This window comes from Lepidothrix coronata, unplaced genomic scaffold (genome assembly GCF_001604755.1).
Source record: "Lepidothrix coronata isolate B3197 unplaced genomic scaffold, Lepidothrix_coronata-1.0 Scaffold66, whole genome shotgun sequence".
Taxonomy (NCBI): Eukaryota; Metazoa; Chordata; class Aves; order Passeriformes; family Pipridae; genus Lepidothrix; species Lepidothrix coronata.
Window position 1 is genome coordinate 1192524 of NW_016690246.1, and position 18065 is coordinate 1210588.

An 18065-nucleotide genomic window follows, 5' to 3' on the forward strand; every position below is an offset into this window, starting at 1 on the left:
GAAGTAAATCTTAACAGAACAGTTACTGTTTAGACATTTATTTTAAAATCATTTTTATTCACTATCACATCTTTTCCAAAAAGCAGGCTACTTCCTCTAATAAAACAAGTTTTTACCCAGTGTGCTAAAAGAATGAACTATAAACATAATATCCTTTTCAATTCTACCCCACCTTCAGTGTCTTGAGACATCCCACTACTCTAAAACCTACCTCTGGATTGCTAACTAGCTCAGCCTTGCCTTGCACTGTCTTCCAAACTTTCCTTCTTCCCAGTCTCAACTTCTTCAGCAGTTACACAGAAAAATCGATTACTTTCTAAAAACTTCTGTAGTGTTCTCACACACCTACATCGTACCTTGTGAGTGTTCATATTCTCATTTCACCTGAAGACCCATCCCCATCCTTTCACAAGTGTTTTTATGAGAATTCCTTCATTTCAAATGCCACAGTATTTACCAGATTATAATTTGGAGAAACTCACACTGAGTTCTATGATTTCTACAGATAGTTCTGTTTCTACACACTGATTTCTATGATTTAAGTACAACAGGAAAACCATTTGCCCACCCCCTCTCTTTTTGTTGTGCAATATAATTTAATGTAGACAAAAACCAAGCTAGGACCTAAATAACATCTTTTTCTCCTTGAAGAAAAGCTTATTCACTAGCAAAGAATAGCTGACAGAGAAAAGGAACAAATAATATACCAAAAAAATAAAGAAAAATTTTTGAAAAAAAAAAAGTGGTAGACTGAAATATGGAGGAAGGCCCCTCAAAAGACATAGAAGTTTAACATACAGCCCTTGTGATTCATTGGGCAGTTAGATGGAACAAAATGAATTCACAGTAACATTTGCTTAAGTAAGAAATTAATTTGCTAGCCATATGCTTCTGAGGTTAAAAAAAATGACAATGAACTGTCCTCTAGTTTGGAATGGGACCTGTCCCTTAGGCAGTTCAAACCACACCTACAGATATGCACTGAAGGCATTGAACATGCCTGGGAGGACACAACAGAATGTGAGAGCTAGCCCAGCTGCATGGAAACCTTCTGTTCTTTTGGAAGGGAACTGGCAGGTTCTCTCCAAAACCTTCTGCGTGGTAACTAAAAATCAGAAGATGTATTTCTCAGGATGGTAACTTAAAACTGAAGTGCTTATTAAAAGAGGTACCTTAGACATATGGACATAAAGATAGTGGTGCCTAGTTGTATCAAATGCTGCCAGAAACATTTTTAGCACCAGGGGTTTTTTTTTAGTTTATCTTCCTTTTTTTTAATTTTTTCCCTTCTTCAAAAACGGTATTTTCCAGTTCAGTTTCTCTCTTGTGCCCAGGCAGTAGATTTCAACTTTTAAAATGGCAAAGCTGGAGTAGGAAGAAACTGTTTGTAGGTTTGGAAGTTCACAGCCTTTGAAACTTAAGATTACTTTCCTCGTACCTGCACTAACAGGCATACTGTGAACTGTTTAAATAATACAGAAAACAAGGCACATATCTCACCTCATAGTAACTTCGCACAGCATTGCAAAATGCTTCATCTGCTACGATTTGCGTCTCGCCATTCAAAAAGGCCTGGAAACGTTCCTTCAGTAACTGCAGCTGCTGCTTGTTGAGCTGTGCAAGAAAAAACGGAGAGGGGAGAGAACAATGACAAATGCAGTTAGTCTTGAAGTAAAAATAAGCAGCACTATACACAGTTGGAAGCCATGGATGGGCAAGAAAAGGCAGAGGCTCCCTGGCCACCTGGCTCCCCAGTGTATGGCAGTTCTTCAGAGTCCCATCTCGGCAAGCCAGGTTGTGGCAGCCAGACATGCAGGAACACAGCATGCAAGTAAATCTCTGCCCTTTCCATGGTGTCTTTGGGATGTTACAGGTAAGTCTGCAAGGATACTTATAAGCAGTATTTTATATGCATATGCTGAATATAATGGTTGACCTCCCCCACAGTAGCAGTACCAGCTAATAAAACTTAGCTCCAGTCTTCAAATATGTCATTTTATTCCACCTTCAAATAACTGAATAAAAACAACTGAGATACCTCAATTTTTTTGAGTAATCCAGCACTACCCCTGGAATGTTTCAACAAGCATGCTCACTGTGAAGAAAATGGACCTGTAGCCACTGATGCTATAACACTATGAATGACATGAAACAACTAATCTTGGGTAACAGCAGCCAAAAGGTTCAAAGATTGACACCAAATTACATTTGGTGTAATATCAAAGTTAAGTACATTTTGAAAACAAACTCCTAGAAGAACACATTACATGACTAAACCTTGAAATCAATGTAGTTTTATCAAAGTTTAATGTTATGGGGAAAAGCAAAGTCTGAAAGCTCTCCAAGGATCCAGACAGAGGTCTTTTGCCAAGGTTCCTATCAACTCTTGAAATACTTAGTAAGATATTTCTCCCTATCAAATTTGTGAGAAGTTTGAATATCACATCAGAGGAGACTGCCACTAACATTAATATAACAAAGCAAGAGGTATAAATAGTTAGTTTTTTTCAGTTGTTTTCCAGAACATAAAAACTCAAGTAAAGTCTTTCCTGAACTTTAGCACTATAAAACATTCAAAACCAACTGACTGAAAAGTTTTTTCATCCTTCCTGTATTTTGCTTAATTAAAACAAATAAACAAACAAACATATAGTCAGAAATTGGAAATATTTTCCTAGAGGGCAAAAAGTTATATTTGTAATGGCTAATCTGGAGCAAATAACATTGGCCCAATGGCATAATCATTTCTTACTGAAGAACTTTTTGGCATCTATGGTAAATATGGTGACCTTAGGCTTTTAGGTCTCTTATGTCAACACTTTGAAGTCATTTAATATACAACACTTTATAAATTAGCAAAATCTCTGCTATCCTGATAATGTGCCTACCTTGGATAACCTCTATTTTCTTCATATCAAGGGAGAATTTTCATCCTACACAAACTTTGCTAAGTTTGCAGACTCATGTGCTCCTATGAAACATAGTAATTTTCTGCAAAACTCTCCAAATTGAAGGCACACTTGAAAGCTGTTCTATTTTGACAGGAAACAATAGTTTAGATGCCATCTAAAACTTCATATCAGAAATCCTCTGAAAAATAATGAAATGTAGGCAGTAGCAATGCAAAGTCAAAGAACTGTGCCCTTATAAAATAATCCAAGCTAGGTAAAAATACATGATAATTCTATTCCTCATCTTAATGGAACAATTAACAACATAGAACAAGCCCCAGGAGACCCCTACAGAAAAAACCAGCCTCCTATTGAGGCAAGCAAACTTCAGCAGAGGTTGCTGTGACTTGGATAAACTTCCTGCAGGAATTCCAGAGAGCAGCAGCCTAACACTTTACCCAAGCCATCCTGTACCACTGCTAGTTAAAAATCAATGGGAGAGAAGTATTTGTATTATATCTGTACACCCACCAAAAATGGCATCTATCCACCTACCTGCCAAACATCCATTCCTTGCACAGAATGTGCACATCAGATGTTACCTGTTTGTAACAGAAATCAAACTTGATTCCCCTTATTTGATTCCCTCTCATTTTCTAAATATTTTAGACAAGTTGAAATATCAGAAAATGCAAATCATAAAGGATGATTTGAATTCTTTTTTCAGCATACACTTGCTCTTGTGACTTAAAAAGAGACGAGCACTCATGCAGACAGTGCCCCTCTGCTGAGCAAGCAGCTCCTTCATCCCATGGAATATTCACAGCTCTGCCACAAGAACACATGGGCTTCCTGCCAGGACAATTATGGAAATGTGTTTTCATGCTTGCAGACTTCATTCTTTAGGTGATTTGCTTGTCTATTACCCCCATATGAAACAAAAACATTATGAATAAGGCAATGAAACATAAATTTAATTCCAACTTTCTCATTTCTAACCATCATAGTTCAGCAAACTGAAATGCCTTTAAAATATTCATATATGGCTTTCATATTCACTACTTTAGGTAGTAAGAAATTCTAAGGTTTGAGTGGCATTTTAGGATTACTGTATATTTCTTAAATTACTAATGTTTTAGTGCAAAATCTAGATGTGCAGAATAAAGTTATCCCACAATACTAAAAACCAGTAATATTTCCAGTGTAAAATATAAAAAGCTACAACTTGCACTAAGGATGACCTCAAGTCTATTTTACATGTCTCAAATATTGTCATATATAGAAACTCAATTGCGTTAACTGTCAAGATACAGAATAATTTATAGTAGTCTACTGCAGCATACAGCTCCTCTGGGTTTTTTAACTTCTCAGAATATTATGTGTACAGTGAATTCTCTCTTTTTTTTTTTTTTTAATGTTGGTCATTTTTAATGAATTCCTTAGCACTCTTCAATTTGCAGCATTTAAAAAGGAAACAAAACTAACAGTAGAAGTAGCAGCTTAGAAATTCAGAGAAAAAAGGGAAGTGTAATTGCATTAGAATGCTGCAATAGCAAGAGGAGAGAAAGAGGCGACTGTACAGGACATTGACTCTTGGACACTGTCAAGCAGTTCAACTTGTTGAAGTCTGGGTTACCTTTGAAGTTGTCCATCTTGGTCAACATGGAACAAGAGATGAGGACGTCACACATAACCAAAATCTCAAAGGAAATGCTTAAACTTAAGGGCAGTAAGCCTGGACACATTTTCTCTGGCAGAACTTCACATAATGGAGCTCAAAGTCCTTCTGCAGGATCACTGCCTTTCCACTGCATGTGCCCTTTCCTGCTCTGCTCTGTGCAAGACCCATACGCATCAGACCTGTGCTTGCAGTCCCTCCCAACTTCCTCTCATCTTTACTGTCAGTGCTTCTGTTTCCACATTTTAATTCTAACAGAAGGAACTATGAACAGGAAATGTAAAATAAAGAAAAAAATTACATTACTTCATGTAGCCCTAAATGTAAACTGAATACCACCTGAAGTGTACAGCAAATCTTCACTGATTCTGCTGCTTTCCATCAAGCTGCTTCAGTTTTGTATTGCTTACTTGGATTGCGCATTCTCAGTGGTATGAAATGTGTTGTTGTAACTCTGTGTGATACTTCATAAATAACTACTGCTGCTTCATGGGAGAATGTATAACTAAATTCCAGTGACTCAGAATATCAGGTTTGATTGCACTCTGCAAAACAACTGAGGACTAGCAAAGACAAATTTAAGGCAAAACAAGATTAACCACCCTAAAATTTGTTTTTAATTTATTGCAGCCACACAGCAGATAATTTTTTCCCCCTCCATCCCTGTGCCTTCAAAAAAGGTAACACTATTTTTTTTTACTTTACATTTGCTAATCTCAGTAGACTGTCAAAGAATGAAAACATATATTTATGGTAAACTTCTCAAAGAGCTACTTAATTAAATTAAGAATAACTTTTTCAAGTTACAGTAGCAATTTAACTTTTTATAATATACAGAGTAATACAAAGGTAAGAAAGAGCTTCAAGCACTGAACTATTAAAAACATTTCTAACCTTGCATTTAACGTTTCAAAGAAGTCTTATATATCCAAATATAATCCTCTTCAAGCACCACTTTAAACAATTGCTTTTTGCCTTCTAAAGTAAAACTTGGGTATTAAAACCTAGAGGCATTTCTAGTTTAGCTCCACTCATACCTTTAAACAATTTCAATAAACGGATTTTACACAGAGTTTAAATTCTTATTTTTATAAGAAATTGCATTTCAAATAGATCTGGCAGCTTAGAGAGTTGTTCCAACATCACAAGTTTTACTTCCTTAAATAATAAATTCCAACATTTTGAAGGAAAAATGAAGCATCTATGCATTTTTAACAGTAATATGGCTTATTTCTCTTTGAAAGATAGAAGGAAAAAAATAAAACCATAGCTTCATTGAGTCTGATGCTCAATTAAGAGCCTCTTCATCTGCTTCTCACTGCCTATGTAAACAGAGCAGCTCACTACTGCCCTAATCATATGCAGCCAACAGCAGCTGGCAAAGACATAACTCACAGCACCACCGTCCCTTAGAAAACTCTGGGCTTAAAAATGAACAAGGTTAACATGTGGCCAGTGCGTTGGCTTGCCCCCTCGAGCATCGTAGATGCTGGTAAGCAACACTCCCCTATTGCCCACAAGTGCAGTGAGCCAGGAGCTGGTACTGGAGCAGTAACATTCTGAGCCATTGCCACCTTGTGGCCATCTCAGGAACACCGTAGGTTGCAGGTCTTCACGCTCCGACTGGGGATCTCTGCGAGGACCAATAACCCCCTGATCTTAACACAAGCAACAGCATTTCTTCTTCTCTCCTCCCACATTGCAGTGAGAAATTAAGCTTCTCAGACCATATGGGTATTTTAGGGAAATAGCAGGAGGTGATGACTGCCATTACAGACAGAGCTAGACAAAACATTTCTTAAGCAGACTGCAAAGGTACAGGGATAGGGAGGAGGCAACCAAAGAGCCACTTCCCGAACCCTCAATGCTGCAATGTGTATTATCTGTAGCACCAAACATGACGGAAGTCCCTGAACACTTCCAAAAAAATTAGAAGCTCTGTTATTTTAAAATTATGCCATTTGTTTTAATGCCTTTAACAATAGCAGTTGCTTTTGAAAAACTTCAGTCAAAAATACTTTTTGAGACAATAAGGTAAAAGAGCCAAGTGAGGGTTCCCTCAAACAGCTGTTGCTCCCTTCCACTTCACCCAGGAGATAAATTTTCATCTCCTGAATGAACAGAAATGAAGGTACAAAGAAATCCTTTTCTGGTCAACTTCTCACACACTTCTTGAATGTAGCCTTGTTTCTTGTCCTGACAATTTCTTTGCCAAGGAAAAAAGAAAAAAGAGTAGAAATGTCAAGGACTAACCATTCCACTTGCCCATACCCTCAGCCAGAACAAAATCTGGATGATTCAACAGGTCAATGCATTTACAGCGACGTTCAGTTTAACACACAACTTCCAGGACGATAAAAATTCAACTGCCCATAATTTCCTAGAAATTCAAATAGACCATGTGTTCAAGGCCCTACACATCTAGCAGGTCCACTTGCACATCAAACCAAGCTTTCAATCTATGATCCACGTGCCTATAAGAGGAGTACGTATGTGCTTTACGCAGGCTTTGTTAGGTTTTTTTTTAGATTTTGTTTCCTATTATTTTATTCTGCCTTTAAAGGTAGTTGGTTAAATGCCAATCTAACTGACATTTACTTTTCTCCCCACCTTCCTGAATTCTCCAACTGCAGTAGCATGCTCAAGTATGTTGAGTTCAGCAACTCCCTCCCTGTGTCTCCTCTGCAAGGTCTCCCAGCTCAGCTGTGAGGCGATACTGGTCAACCCAAAACAGCAGCTTTCCTCTTCTCAAATGAGCCTTAAAAATGGCAGGACAGCATCTAACAACACTTGAAACAATGCTCACTCTCTTGCTGACTGAGAACCAAGAGCTACCCAAGCCTTCACTCCAGATCAACTCTGCTGTAACTTCAGCTTCCCTCATCCTCCATGGTGGTGGGGAGGGCTTTGGATAAAGCCACTCTGGATAAAGCCCTCTTTTTCCAGACCCTGGAAAGCCACACAGTTCCTCTGTGAGAGCCAAGAGCAAGGCACAAAGCCTTAGGCTAAACCCATCATTATCCTCTCCTTCCAGAAAAAAAAACCGACTGTGCCACATTATTGCCTGTTAACGAGCTTCATTTCACTCTGGTGATGAGAGTAAGCCTGCAAAGCAAAAAACCGGTTACAAACAGTGATTCTCAGCCTATTTCCCCTCCTTCTCCCCCACCTTCCTTCCTCTTCCAGTATCTGCCTACACACAAATAATACTTGTATTTCAGAGCAGAGATAGAGAGTACTCATTTATAGTGAATTACTTGAGAGATTTTCTCCTGAGAAAGACTAAATAAACAGTATTAGAAAATATCAGTACAAAGACAGAGGTGATAGCTGTGGTTACTGTGCTGAATTATGCAGGTCTTAATTATGTGCAATAATGGTCCTATACAGCATGTGGGTGGCACATAATATATGCTGTCCTTTAGTATTCATTGCATAAACCGGTTTGATTTTCTAAAAAAACCGATAAATATTTTGCTGTCACTTAGCAACCCTGGCTGTTCTTTGATTTTCTTAAAGTTGAAGTTATTCCAAGTAAAACACTGTCTGTAAGGATTCTGTTTGCTGTCACTCTGTGCACACTACATTGTGTACATAATCATTGTGCAACAATTCAGTGCCTTGTAGCATCAAATATTAGATTACCAAAACCAACCAATACATTTTACCAAACACATTTATCATTCCTTATAATCTAACAAGCACAACATGGCATTTACCTTTTGTTTGCCTGACACTTGTTTAAAATCCTGAAACACTGCCAATAATGTACTCTTCACTGAATTCCACCTAGTGTGTTTCATTTTAAGTTATAAATACTTTATGCATTGTTAAGTATTTTCATTGTCCAGAGCAGCATATTCAGGATTCTTTGACAGAATTGTCAAACATTTCACAAGCAACAGAGGGCTTGGATGTTGGTTTACTTCAGGGAGCAGAGAGAATGGGACAAAAAATCATGGTCAGTGAACAAAGCAAAGTCGGATTTATGTGAAGGCATTCAAGAGTACCTCACTGACCTCCCAAATATAGAACTAAACACAGACTCTAGAAAGGTCAGATTGGTACCTGAGAGAAAATAAGTATTTTGAGAAGAAAGAGGAACTAATATTTTCCGGAGGGAAAGAAAAAATAAAAATCAGACTTTCCTAATTTTTGGACAGAAGAATGAAAACATATAAAGAAATACAAAAAAATTTAACTGCTTAGAACTTGCTCATAGTAATGATAGATTTATCCTTGAAAAGAAAAATCAAGATTTTTACAGACTATGCTACACTAGGAAAGAAAGCATCTGCTATGTGTTTTTCCTAAATGCAGTAAATATAACACCCAAATAAAAGCTATCTCCACTGAAATGAGGTTGTCAGTACAGCTGCAATCATTTCCTTTTTACCTATAACCAAGATTTGCTATAGAATTTAGCTGACAATCATTACCTAGATTTATAATATTTTAGTTGCTTCCCCCGTGCTGCAGACTTCACTGACCTCCTCTTAGTCTGGAGTGGCTGCATAGACACACTTCACCTAGGGCAGCTACATTTTGCTGTCCCTTGTGCCACCACTCACTCTTTGACACCATTTCCCATGCAGAATACATAAGGACACTGCAGCTTCACTTGCAATTGCCAGAGTCACAAGGAGATCAGTCATGCCTGAAAGCTATGCAAGCAAAAGCTTACAGCCAAGAAAGCTGCTGATGGTTCATGTGATTACCATGAAAATTATACCTACTAGGGATGCACACAGTGATACTTGCCTATGGTGGGAACCTCAGCTGCCAGTGCCTTTCACAGAATCGTAGAATGGACCAGACTGGAAGGGACTTTCAAAATCACTCAGTTCCAACCCTCCCACTGTGAGCAGGGAATCTTCCACCAGGTTGCTCGAGGCCCTATCCAACCTGGCCTTGAACACTTCCAGGGATGGGGCAGCCACAGCTTCTCTGGGCAATCTGTTCCAGTGTCTTCCCACCCTCACAGTGAAGAACTATTCTTCCTAATATCTAATCTAAACCTAGCCAGGTTTAGATCTAAACCAGTTTAAAGCCATTACCACTTGTCCTTTCACCATGTTCCCTTCTGAAAAGTCCCTTTCCAGCTTTCTTGTACACCCTTTAGGCACTGGAAGAACCCAATGAGGTCTCCCCAGAGCCTTCTCTTCTCCAGGCTGCACAACCCCTCAGTCTGTCTTCACAAAAGAGGTGCTCCAGCCCTCTAATCATCTTTGTGGCCCCTCTCTGGCTTTCCTCCAACAGCTCTACATCCTTCTTATACTGGGGGCCCCCAAAGCTGGATGCAGTACTAAAGACGGAATCTTGTGAGAGCAGAGGGGCAGAATCACATCCCTTAACCTGCTGGCCAGGCTTCGATAAAGCCCAGTACAGCTGACTTTCTGGGCTGCCAGTGGACATTGCTGAGTCGTGTTGAGCTTCTTCTCCACCAACATTCCCAAGTCTTTCTCCTCAGCACTGCTCTCAATCCATTCTCCATTCAGCCTGTAGTTGTGCCTGGGATTTTCCCAACCCATGTGCAGGACCTTGCACTGGCTTTGTTGAACTTCATGAGATTTACACAGGCCCACCTCTCAAGCCTGTCAAATTTCCTTCGGATGGATATCCTGTCCCTCCTGTGTGTTGAACCCATCACACAGTTTGGCTTCCTGAGAAAACAACTGTGTGGTGTTTAGCTGCCTGCCAGGTTAAGCCACAACACTAAGAGACTGTGTTTGGCACCTGGCAAATACAAGTTATATTCCCATCACACTCTGTGGCAACATGTTTCAGGATTAGTTTGGCTTAAACTCAAGGAATAGAAAGGATAACAATGAAAGCTGGAATAAAATCCAGAACAAGGTATCCATTTCATTCTGGGTTCTGATAATGTTTAAAATATATTTCACCAAACTAAGTAATTTTATCAAATCTCCACAAAATAAATTATCTAGTTTTATTAATAACCAGAATTGTTTTTATACTCTGCCTGCCTTCTCTGTCAGGGTTGTGAAACAGAAATTTACGATGGGCAGGATCTCTGGAATTTGTGCAGTCAAACCTACTTCTCTGAGCAATGCTAGGCTGAAGACACATTATGCTGTTCCAGACCTTGTCCAGACAAGTTCCACGTATCTCCAAGGATGAAGATACTGAGGATTCTGTGTTTACCCTGCTCCAATGCTTTTTCTGAAATTCCCACCCAGATTCCTAATATTTAGTCAGAAGTTCCATGTCGTGGCTTGTGACTATTCCTTCCTGTTATTTTCTTGTGCCCCTCTAAAAGAGTCTGGTCCATCTTCCCTATAGCCCTGTCCCCCTTAAGGACTACAAGACAGTAGTTAACTTCTAAACCTTCTCCAGACTAAACCAACCCAGAGCTCTACACCTCCCCTTGTTTATAATATCTTCCACCTCTCTAATCACCTCAGGGGACCCTGATGGACCTCTTCCAGTTATTGATTTTACTCCTCTACTTGGGGACCCAAAAACAGACAGAGTGTTCCAGATATGGCCACACCAGTGTCAAGCAGATGGAAAAATAAAGGTACTTCCCTTGACCTCCTAGTTGCACTCCTGCTAATACAGCTGAACATGCAGCCAGCCTTCATTCCCCCAACTCACACTCTATTTGCTCTTCATCAGGTTCCCCAGGTCCTTTGTTGGAGAAAGCCCAGCCAGTTGGATGCTTACCTATAAAGGTGCATGGGTCTCTAGCCTGGAAGTGTGGCTTGGCTTTCCTCTGTGCTGAACAGCTGGAAGTTTTTGATGACTCATCTGGTCAGGAAGTCAGGAATCCCCTGAGTAGCAGCCCTGCTCTCCTGCTATCAAGTGCTCCTCTCAATCTGGTATCATCTAAGAACATGCCAAGGCTGCATTCAGTTCTCTTTTCCAATCCAATCTATAGAATCACTTAGGTTGGAAAAGACCTTTAAAATCATCACGTCCTACATTTGATTACTATACTTCTACAACAGCATCTTTTGGACAACACACCTGTACCATCCTTCACTTCAACATCCCAATAGAAACATGAAAATACCAATTCCTTAGGAGATTGGAAAGCTAAACTGACAATACATAAACTGTGAATGGTTATTTTCAAGTAAAGTTTTTTAGCTTCCCTAGAACTAGGTAGGAGCAGACAGTCCACATCACTGAGTCAATCATCAGGTCAAGGGCAATAAATTCAAATCTAAAAACTATCTCATTAATTACATGCCTTCAACTCCAGCTAACAAATTATTGTAAAAAAAATTTAACAAGATTAGTGGGTAACACAGACATGTATCAACACCTCGCCAAAGCACAATGTAGGTACCAAAAGTTGTCTTGGGAGACTAGACAACCTTATGGAAGAGAAATCTACTGCAGATTATATCCACAGAAATGTTACACACTAAATACAACTCCCATTCCCCCCATTTGGTATAGAAAATCCCTCAGACTAACAGAATTATGGCAATTACAACATAAACTTGCTCCATTTTCAATCTTCATCTAGGCATCTGATTAAGGCCACTGTTAGAAATAGCCTAATTGGCTAGATGGGCTGGTTTTCTGATGCAATTAACAAACAGAAGAAATTAAGGAAGCAGAGGTAAAGCCTGCACTGTAAGGTTATCACATCATACAGACACACATACTTTACACATGATAATACACAACCCAATATAGCTATGGTATGGTAGAACTAAGATGCTCAAAGAGCCATAATACTAAAGACCATATAAAAAAAGCTGAAAAAATACTATGCTAACCCAAGTGACCTTCGGTTTTGTCTGGCAAGGACACTCCTGATGTGAGAGACTGCAGCTTTGAATGAACTATCCAGGTATCATCTGATCTTTTACACTTCTATTTGTCACATACTCTTCTACCTTGGAAACTCACAGTGGGAGAAATCTCTACTTCAAAATCCTTTCCCAGTTTCACAAGATGAACCTTCAAACATTTTTGTCTCCTACTTCTCCAGGAGCCTCAGGAATACATTTATCACAAACATCTAGACACTACCTGAACAATAAATACAAACATCTACATAGCCATCGCAATAAACATCCTCTGTGAGAGATACATCCAAGCCCCTGAATGCATTTATTTCTCAGCATGTAATATGAATTTGAACCAGCACACCAGATGATCTCATGAAAACTACAGGGATGAAACTAAGCAACTGCACACGGCAACCAACCTGCAATAGCATTTCTGTAACAGCGAAGACAGCACTTCTCATGAAAGTACTCCTTTTCCAACCTCTCAGTCCCATCTCCCAGAGCTATCTCTGGAAACTAATTTTCATAAACCTACAGGGTTTCAATACTCATGAACTCATGGAAGTTTAGTTTTGTCTTGCACTATAAAATTCTACCATAGAAATGTCTAATAAGTAGGTAAAAGTTTTATCATGTCCCTCATCAACACCCCTGTACATGTTCCACAACTATCTATTCTCTAACATAAGTAACTGAAACTTTGTGCTTCTGTCTCAGATTTTAATATCTCATGTGACTAAAACTTCCTCTCATTTCCCCCCTCTCCCAATCACACAGACCAGCCTAATATAAGGCATTTATTTTTTCCCACAAATTTTGTTCTCCTTACATCAAAGAGCCACGATTGCTACAGGATTATTCAATATCAGCATCTAATCTAACACACCCGTATGGAAATTCTCAATACACTACTAGGTTTGGTCACCAAGATATGTAGGAGACTCTATACCATTTGAAGACTTAAATACAAAGGAACATCTCCCTGAACCAAATGTTCTAGCAGAAAGAAAGAATTTTAAAAAAGGAACAACAGGATTTATTTTTACATGCAAATAATTAGAAAGTCAGATTGGATCATCACAGTCCTTCTGATCAGTTTGCAGAAAGTTCTCAAGGCTTAATGTATGCAGCTGAAACTACCAGGTGAGCAATAAAGATTTTATAATGACATCTGATTGCAGCTTTAAGCAATATTCCACTTTGTTTCAAATTATCAAGCCAAAATTTGTTTCAAATTCTCAAGCTGAACAACACCAAAAGGGATGCAGTGGTAACACACAATCCTCAAGCATATTACTATCAAATATGTTTTGTCAGATGTCCATGTACACTGGACTCAATTAATCCTTCCTACAGCAAAATACACAGACATACTATCCAAATTTACACATTTAGGCATATTGACCCACATATTTCAAACACAACATGGAGCATTTCACTGTCCATCTCATTTTGGTTATACATACATATACCATACATGACTACATTGTCCTCTTTTATCAAAGTGTTATTTTAGTCTGTGCAAAGTTTAAAGACAGCACTCAAACATGTGTTGATATTTTTTTTCACAATAGATTTATTAACAAGTAAATTCATCAATTAATGCAAATTCATGCAGCTCTCGGGAAAAATGAGCCTATCTTGGAACTGTATGCTATAACATTTAAATGTAGAAGCAAAACACAGTACATAAATCTAAATGTACAGTTTTCCCATTCTAAATAAATCTGTCAGACTTCACATACGAGACTGGTACACTAATGCTATCCAAAGCTATATTTCACTGGGCAATCTTTATGTAATTAAGAGTCTCAAGAAAATACTTGATTAAAATTCCCTTAAAAGGAGAAATACACACACGCACACCCTGAATATCACAAATACATTAGGCTGTATCTTCTGTTTTAGAGATTTCAAGCAATGGGATCATCATAATCATTACATAGAAATTTGTAACAGTAGCTAAAAGATTTTATTGTCAGGTTTTCCTGATAGTGACTCTGAACTTTCTTCTTTTTTGCTGCATTTCAACCCTATTTCTAGTTCTACCTTTTGCTATGCTAAGTGATTTCCTCTGCTTGGTATGTATTCATATCATCCAAGCCTTTTAGAATTTGCTTTTATTTATGAACATCTTTTTCTCATTTCATGCTTGTTCCTATGTGGTTTTTTGGAGGAAAGAAGCAGCTTCATACTTTAAAAAGAAACCATTCGTTGCTTATTTTCTCTCATAATCAGGATTCTGGATTAATTTTCCTTTTGTACTTAACCAAATATTTCCCTCTTCTTAACCATTTGAAATGAACTTGCAGTATTTGCTATCACACCATCTACTAATTATAATCTACAAATTTTATTCCTAAGTGTTAGGTCTGTCTTCCCTTGTGTAAATGCTCCTTGGTTCTCACCAAGTCCTTCTGCAATGTGATGTGCACAATTCAGGACACCAAAATTCCTGTAACCGATGCACTTTAATTTTGTCTGCAGCACGTGTGCACTCATACACCAGATAACTTGAGTAATGGACAGTATTAGTATGTTAACATTTGTGAGTAAAATAATTGCTTTTGTCCTCTCTGCTGTACAGTGTGCTGGACAAGTCAGAGACCAGCCCCTTCATGGCAGAGTTGTGGTGAAGCGCAGCAGGGAGGTCCTGATGCTCTTGCCTTGGGAGCTGCTTGCCCCTAGCCTCCATGGTGGTTGCATGGCATGCATCAGCATCTCATCTCCTGCTTCCCTGATCCTCAGCCCAAATATCACCCACTCATGTTTCCCTGGCTTGGTCTTGGACCTGCCTCCTGACCACTGGATGGAGGCTGAGCCTGAACACTATTTTCAGACATGATCCTGACTCTTCCCCCTCAGTGGTATCCCAGGTTGGTCCCCTCAAGGAACAGCCTGTCCCTATTGCTCCCTGACATTCCCTTCATTTCTCTCCACTGCCCTCAAAATTATCCCTTTTCTAGCAAATCTTTGTCTTCCCCATTTTTGTACGGTTTTCAAAATTTTGCAGTCTTTCAGCTTTCACAAATAAATTTTCTCTTTATGTATCTTCTTCCTCACAGATGCTTCAGAGAGGTTCCTAAAGATTTCATCTTTATATTTATACCAGCTCACATGCACAAGTGGATGGCACCCAACAGGCTTATCTAAGCAGATGAACTACAGGTCTCTTTGCTTTTTCCCTCACCTCAGGTTTCACTTAGAAAAAGGACTGGTGTTACACTGTTGTTCTGGTATCTCTCCCATGGTGCCCAGGTGTCCGCTTGGGTCCAGTACAGACCTCCTCAGAGCTTCACAGTGCTGTCTGTGTTCAACTCTTCCCTTCCTGCCTTCTTTGGATAGACACTGCAGTTCTTGACCAGGAGAAGAAATCAAAATCATATTCAGCTCAGTCCTCCCTCCAGGCGGAATTTTTGCTGCTCCCTAAATAATCTCTGTGATCCAACTTTCCCTACATTCAACAAAAGCTGTTTATGCTTGAATTATTATATCAATTTCTACCAAATAAGCCCAGTACCACTGTCTTCCAAAGACGTGATTATTCATCACTACAAATACCTGCTCCTTCCTTTTGCCATGAAAAGAAGGTAGACAGCTAACGTAATTCAGTCAGATCACCAGTTTTACAATTATGCATTTTTCTAAATCAATTAAAGGAGTAATTTTGGGGTTTAGGTTCCTAATATTCTTGCATTAGGATATTTTATTTTATTAAGTTTTCAAAACAATGTTTAACTACAAAATTCATGTCCTTTAGAGTTGTATCCCATCAGCCCTTTAGTGCAAGCAGCAGGGACCACATTGCAATGCACAATACAGCATTGAGATAAATTCAATTCTGTGAAAATAGAGCATAAAAATCTGGAGAAGTCTGGTCTTCACCTTATCACTTATCCTACTTAGAAATAAGGAGGAATAAAGTCATAGCAAATACTGCTTTCCCACAAGAAACAGTACTGGAAGAAATCACCTTCCAACTGAAATTTCAACTTGAAAAAAATAGATCTCATCTCCAATTATATATCAGAGGTTAGATTAACGTAAGATTTCAGTATCAGCATTACAGTCTCATAGGAAACAAAAAACCAGAAGACAATTTTAATTAAGGTGTTTCCCACTCTGCAATAATGTTAGCACTAATTAAAAAAAGTTATTAAGCTGCACTTATTTCCATAGAAAGTTACTGGCAAAATGTATTTCTTTTATTGCAGTCTTGATGCCTTGAGGGAGCAGAGCTAAATGGCTGAGTCAGTCAGTAAAACAGTAAACCAATTCCCTTGCATCACCTTCTCCTGTATGCTCTGAATACTAAACAGGACAGAATATTGAAAACAAAAGCTGAGTGTCTGCCAGTTGAAACATGACTCTACCATGCTGGCTGTAGTGGTAACTTGTTCCCTCCTCAATGAGTAAACCAAATGAATCACAACAAACAACGCGGTTGTACAGTATAATACTACAGATTTGTTTACTCCATACATGCATATTCAATTCAACAATAAATATAGGCAGTTACTAAAACTCACTCCACAAGAAAGATTTTTTATTTTTTTTACTTTGCAATATAACAAAGAGAATCCAACGGTAATGTTACCTCCAGGGTCTTCACAGCACACAGCAAGTATGCGTTATTTTCCTCCTCTTTTTGTACAGCCTCCATATATCAAATAATGAACAAAGGCTTCAAGACATTCTCCAATGTAATGATCCAAATAATCAGGTTAGGTAAAAAGTTACTTCAAGCATAAGTTCTTTCATTACAAAAGCATGTGAATCTGAAGATTTACCTATTATCGATTTTTTAAAAAGACATTATTTTTTATAGTCATGGTAGGGTTCACAAGTCTTTGCCAAAACAGCCCATGTCTGTGAAAACTCATTATTCCTTTCTTACCTAAACAGTCCATGCTTCCCTGCTAGCAAATGAAAGTGCAGTGCACCTGCATGAATTCAGCTGGAAAGAGAAGAGTGACAGAAGACTTGACAGTCTTATACTATTGATTTAGAGTGAAATCACTTCCAAGGCACACTGTGGAATCAGATTTGATAAAACACAAGAGATCAGAAGGAAGAGGCAGCAGCATCAGATGCAAGCTGGGTGGAGCAGGGACAGATGGCAGGATATTCAAGTGAGGGACTCAAGTCTGAGCCAAGTTCAGTAGGTTGTCTCTTGACAAACCATTTTGATAAAAAGAAACAACTGTCCTTTGACTTGATAAAGTAACCCAAATGTGGAAATCATTGAATAGTTACAATATTCTGCTGACCCTCAGTTCAACCCAGGAACCAGTCAACAAGGGATTATGTCCATTTCCTCTCTTCTAATGTTTGCTAGAGATTAAATCACTTAAACCAGTGCCAGGGTTTCTTCTGGAATGACATGACACAGCAGTAGATGAATTCCATTTTTATCACCTCCAAATGTTAACTCAAACAAGATCATTTCTTTGTTGAGAGGACAATACAGCATGTAATAACTTTTTCACATAAGTGTATTACTAAGTCTGGAACTGTTATAAATATCCCTAATTAGCTTGGCACAGTTAGTTTATTAAGGTTTGAAAGGGAATTGGATTTACATAGTATTTTGGGATATGTGCGTTTGTTAAACTCAGCGCAGAGGGGAAAAAATTAGTCAGATCAAGATTAAATAAATATTGTAGAAGTCTTACAATTCTGATTAGGAGCTAGCTAAAGAAAATACACAAGGAAAAGTGCCACACA

The 18065-nt window shown here is 38.6% G+C and overlaps 1 protein-coding gene across 18 annotated transcripts in view; it reads right to left on the minus strand.

The window, feature by feature from the left end:
- The window catches only part of CADPS2 (calcium dependent secretion activator 2), a 297812-nt gene that overhangs the window by 234139 nt on the left and 45608 nt on the right, over positions 1-18065 (minus strand). For all 18 annotated transcript variants that reach the window (XM_017818206.1, XM_017818200.1, XM_017818205.1 and 15 more), the window contains exon 2: positions 1501-1614. In XM_017818206.1, coding sequence (XP_017673695.1) covers positions 1501-1614 — 114 coding nt within the window. The remainder of the gene's footprint in view (positions 1-1500; positions 1615-18065) is intronic.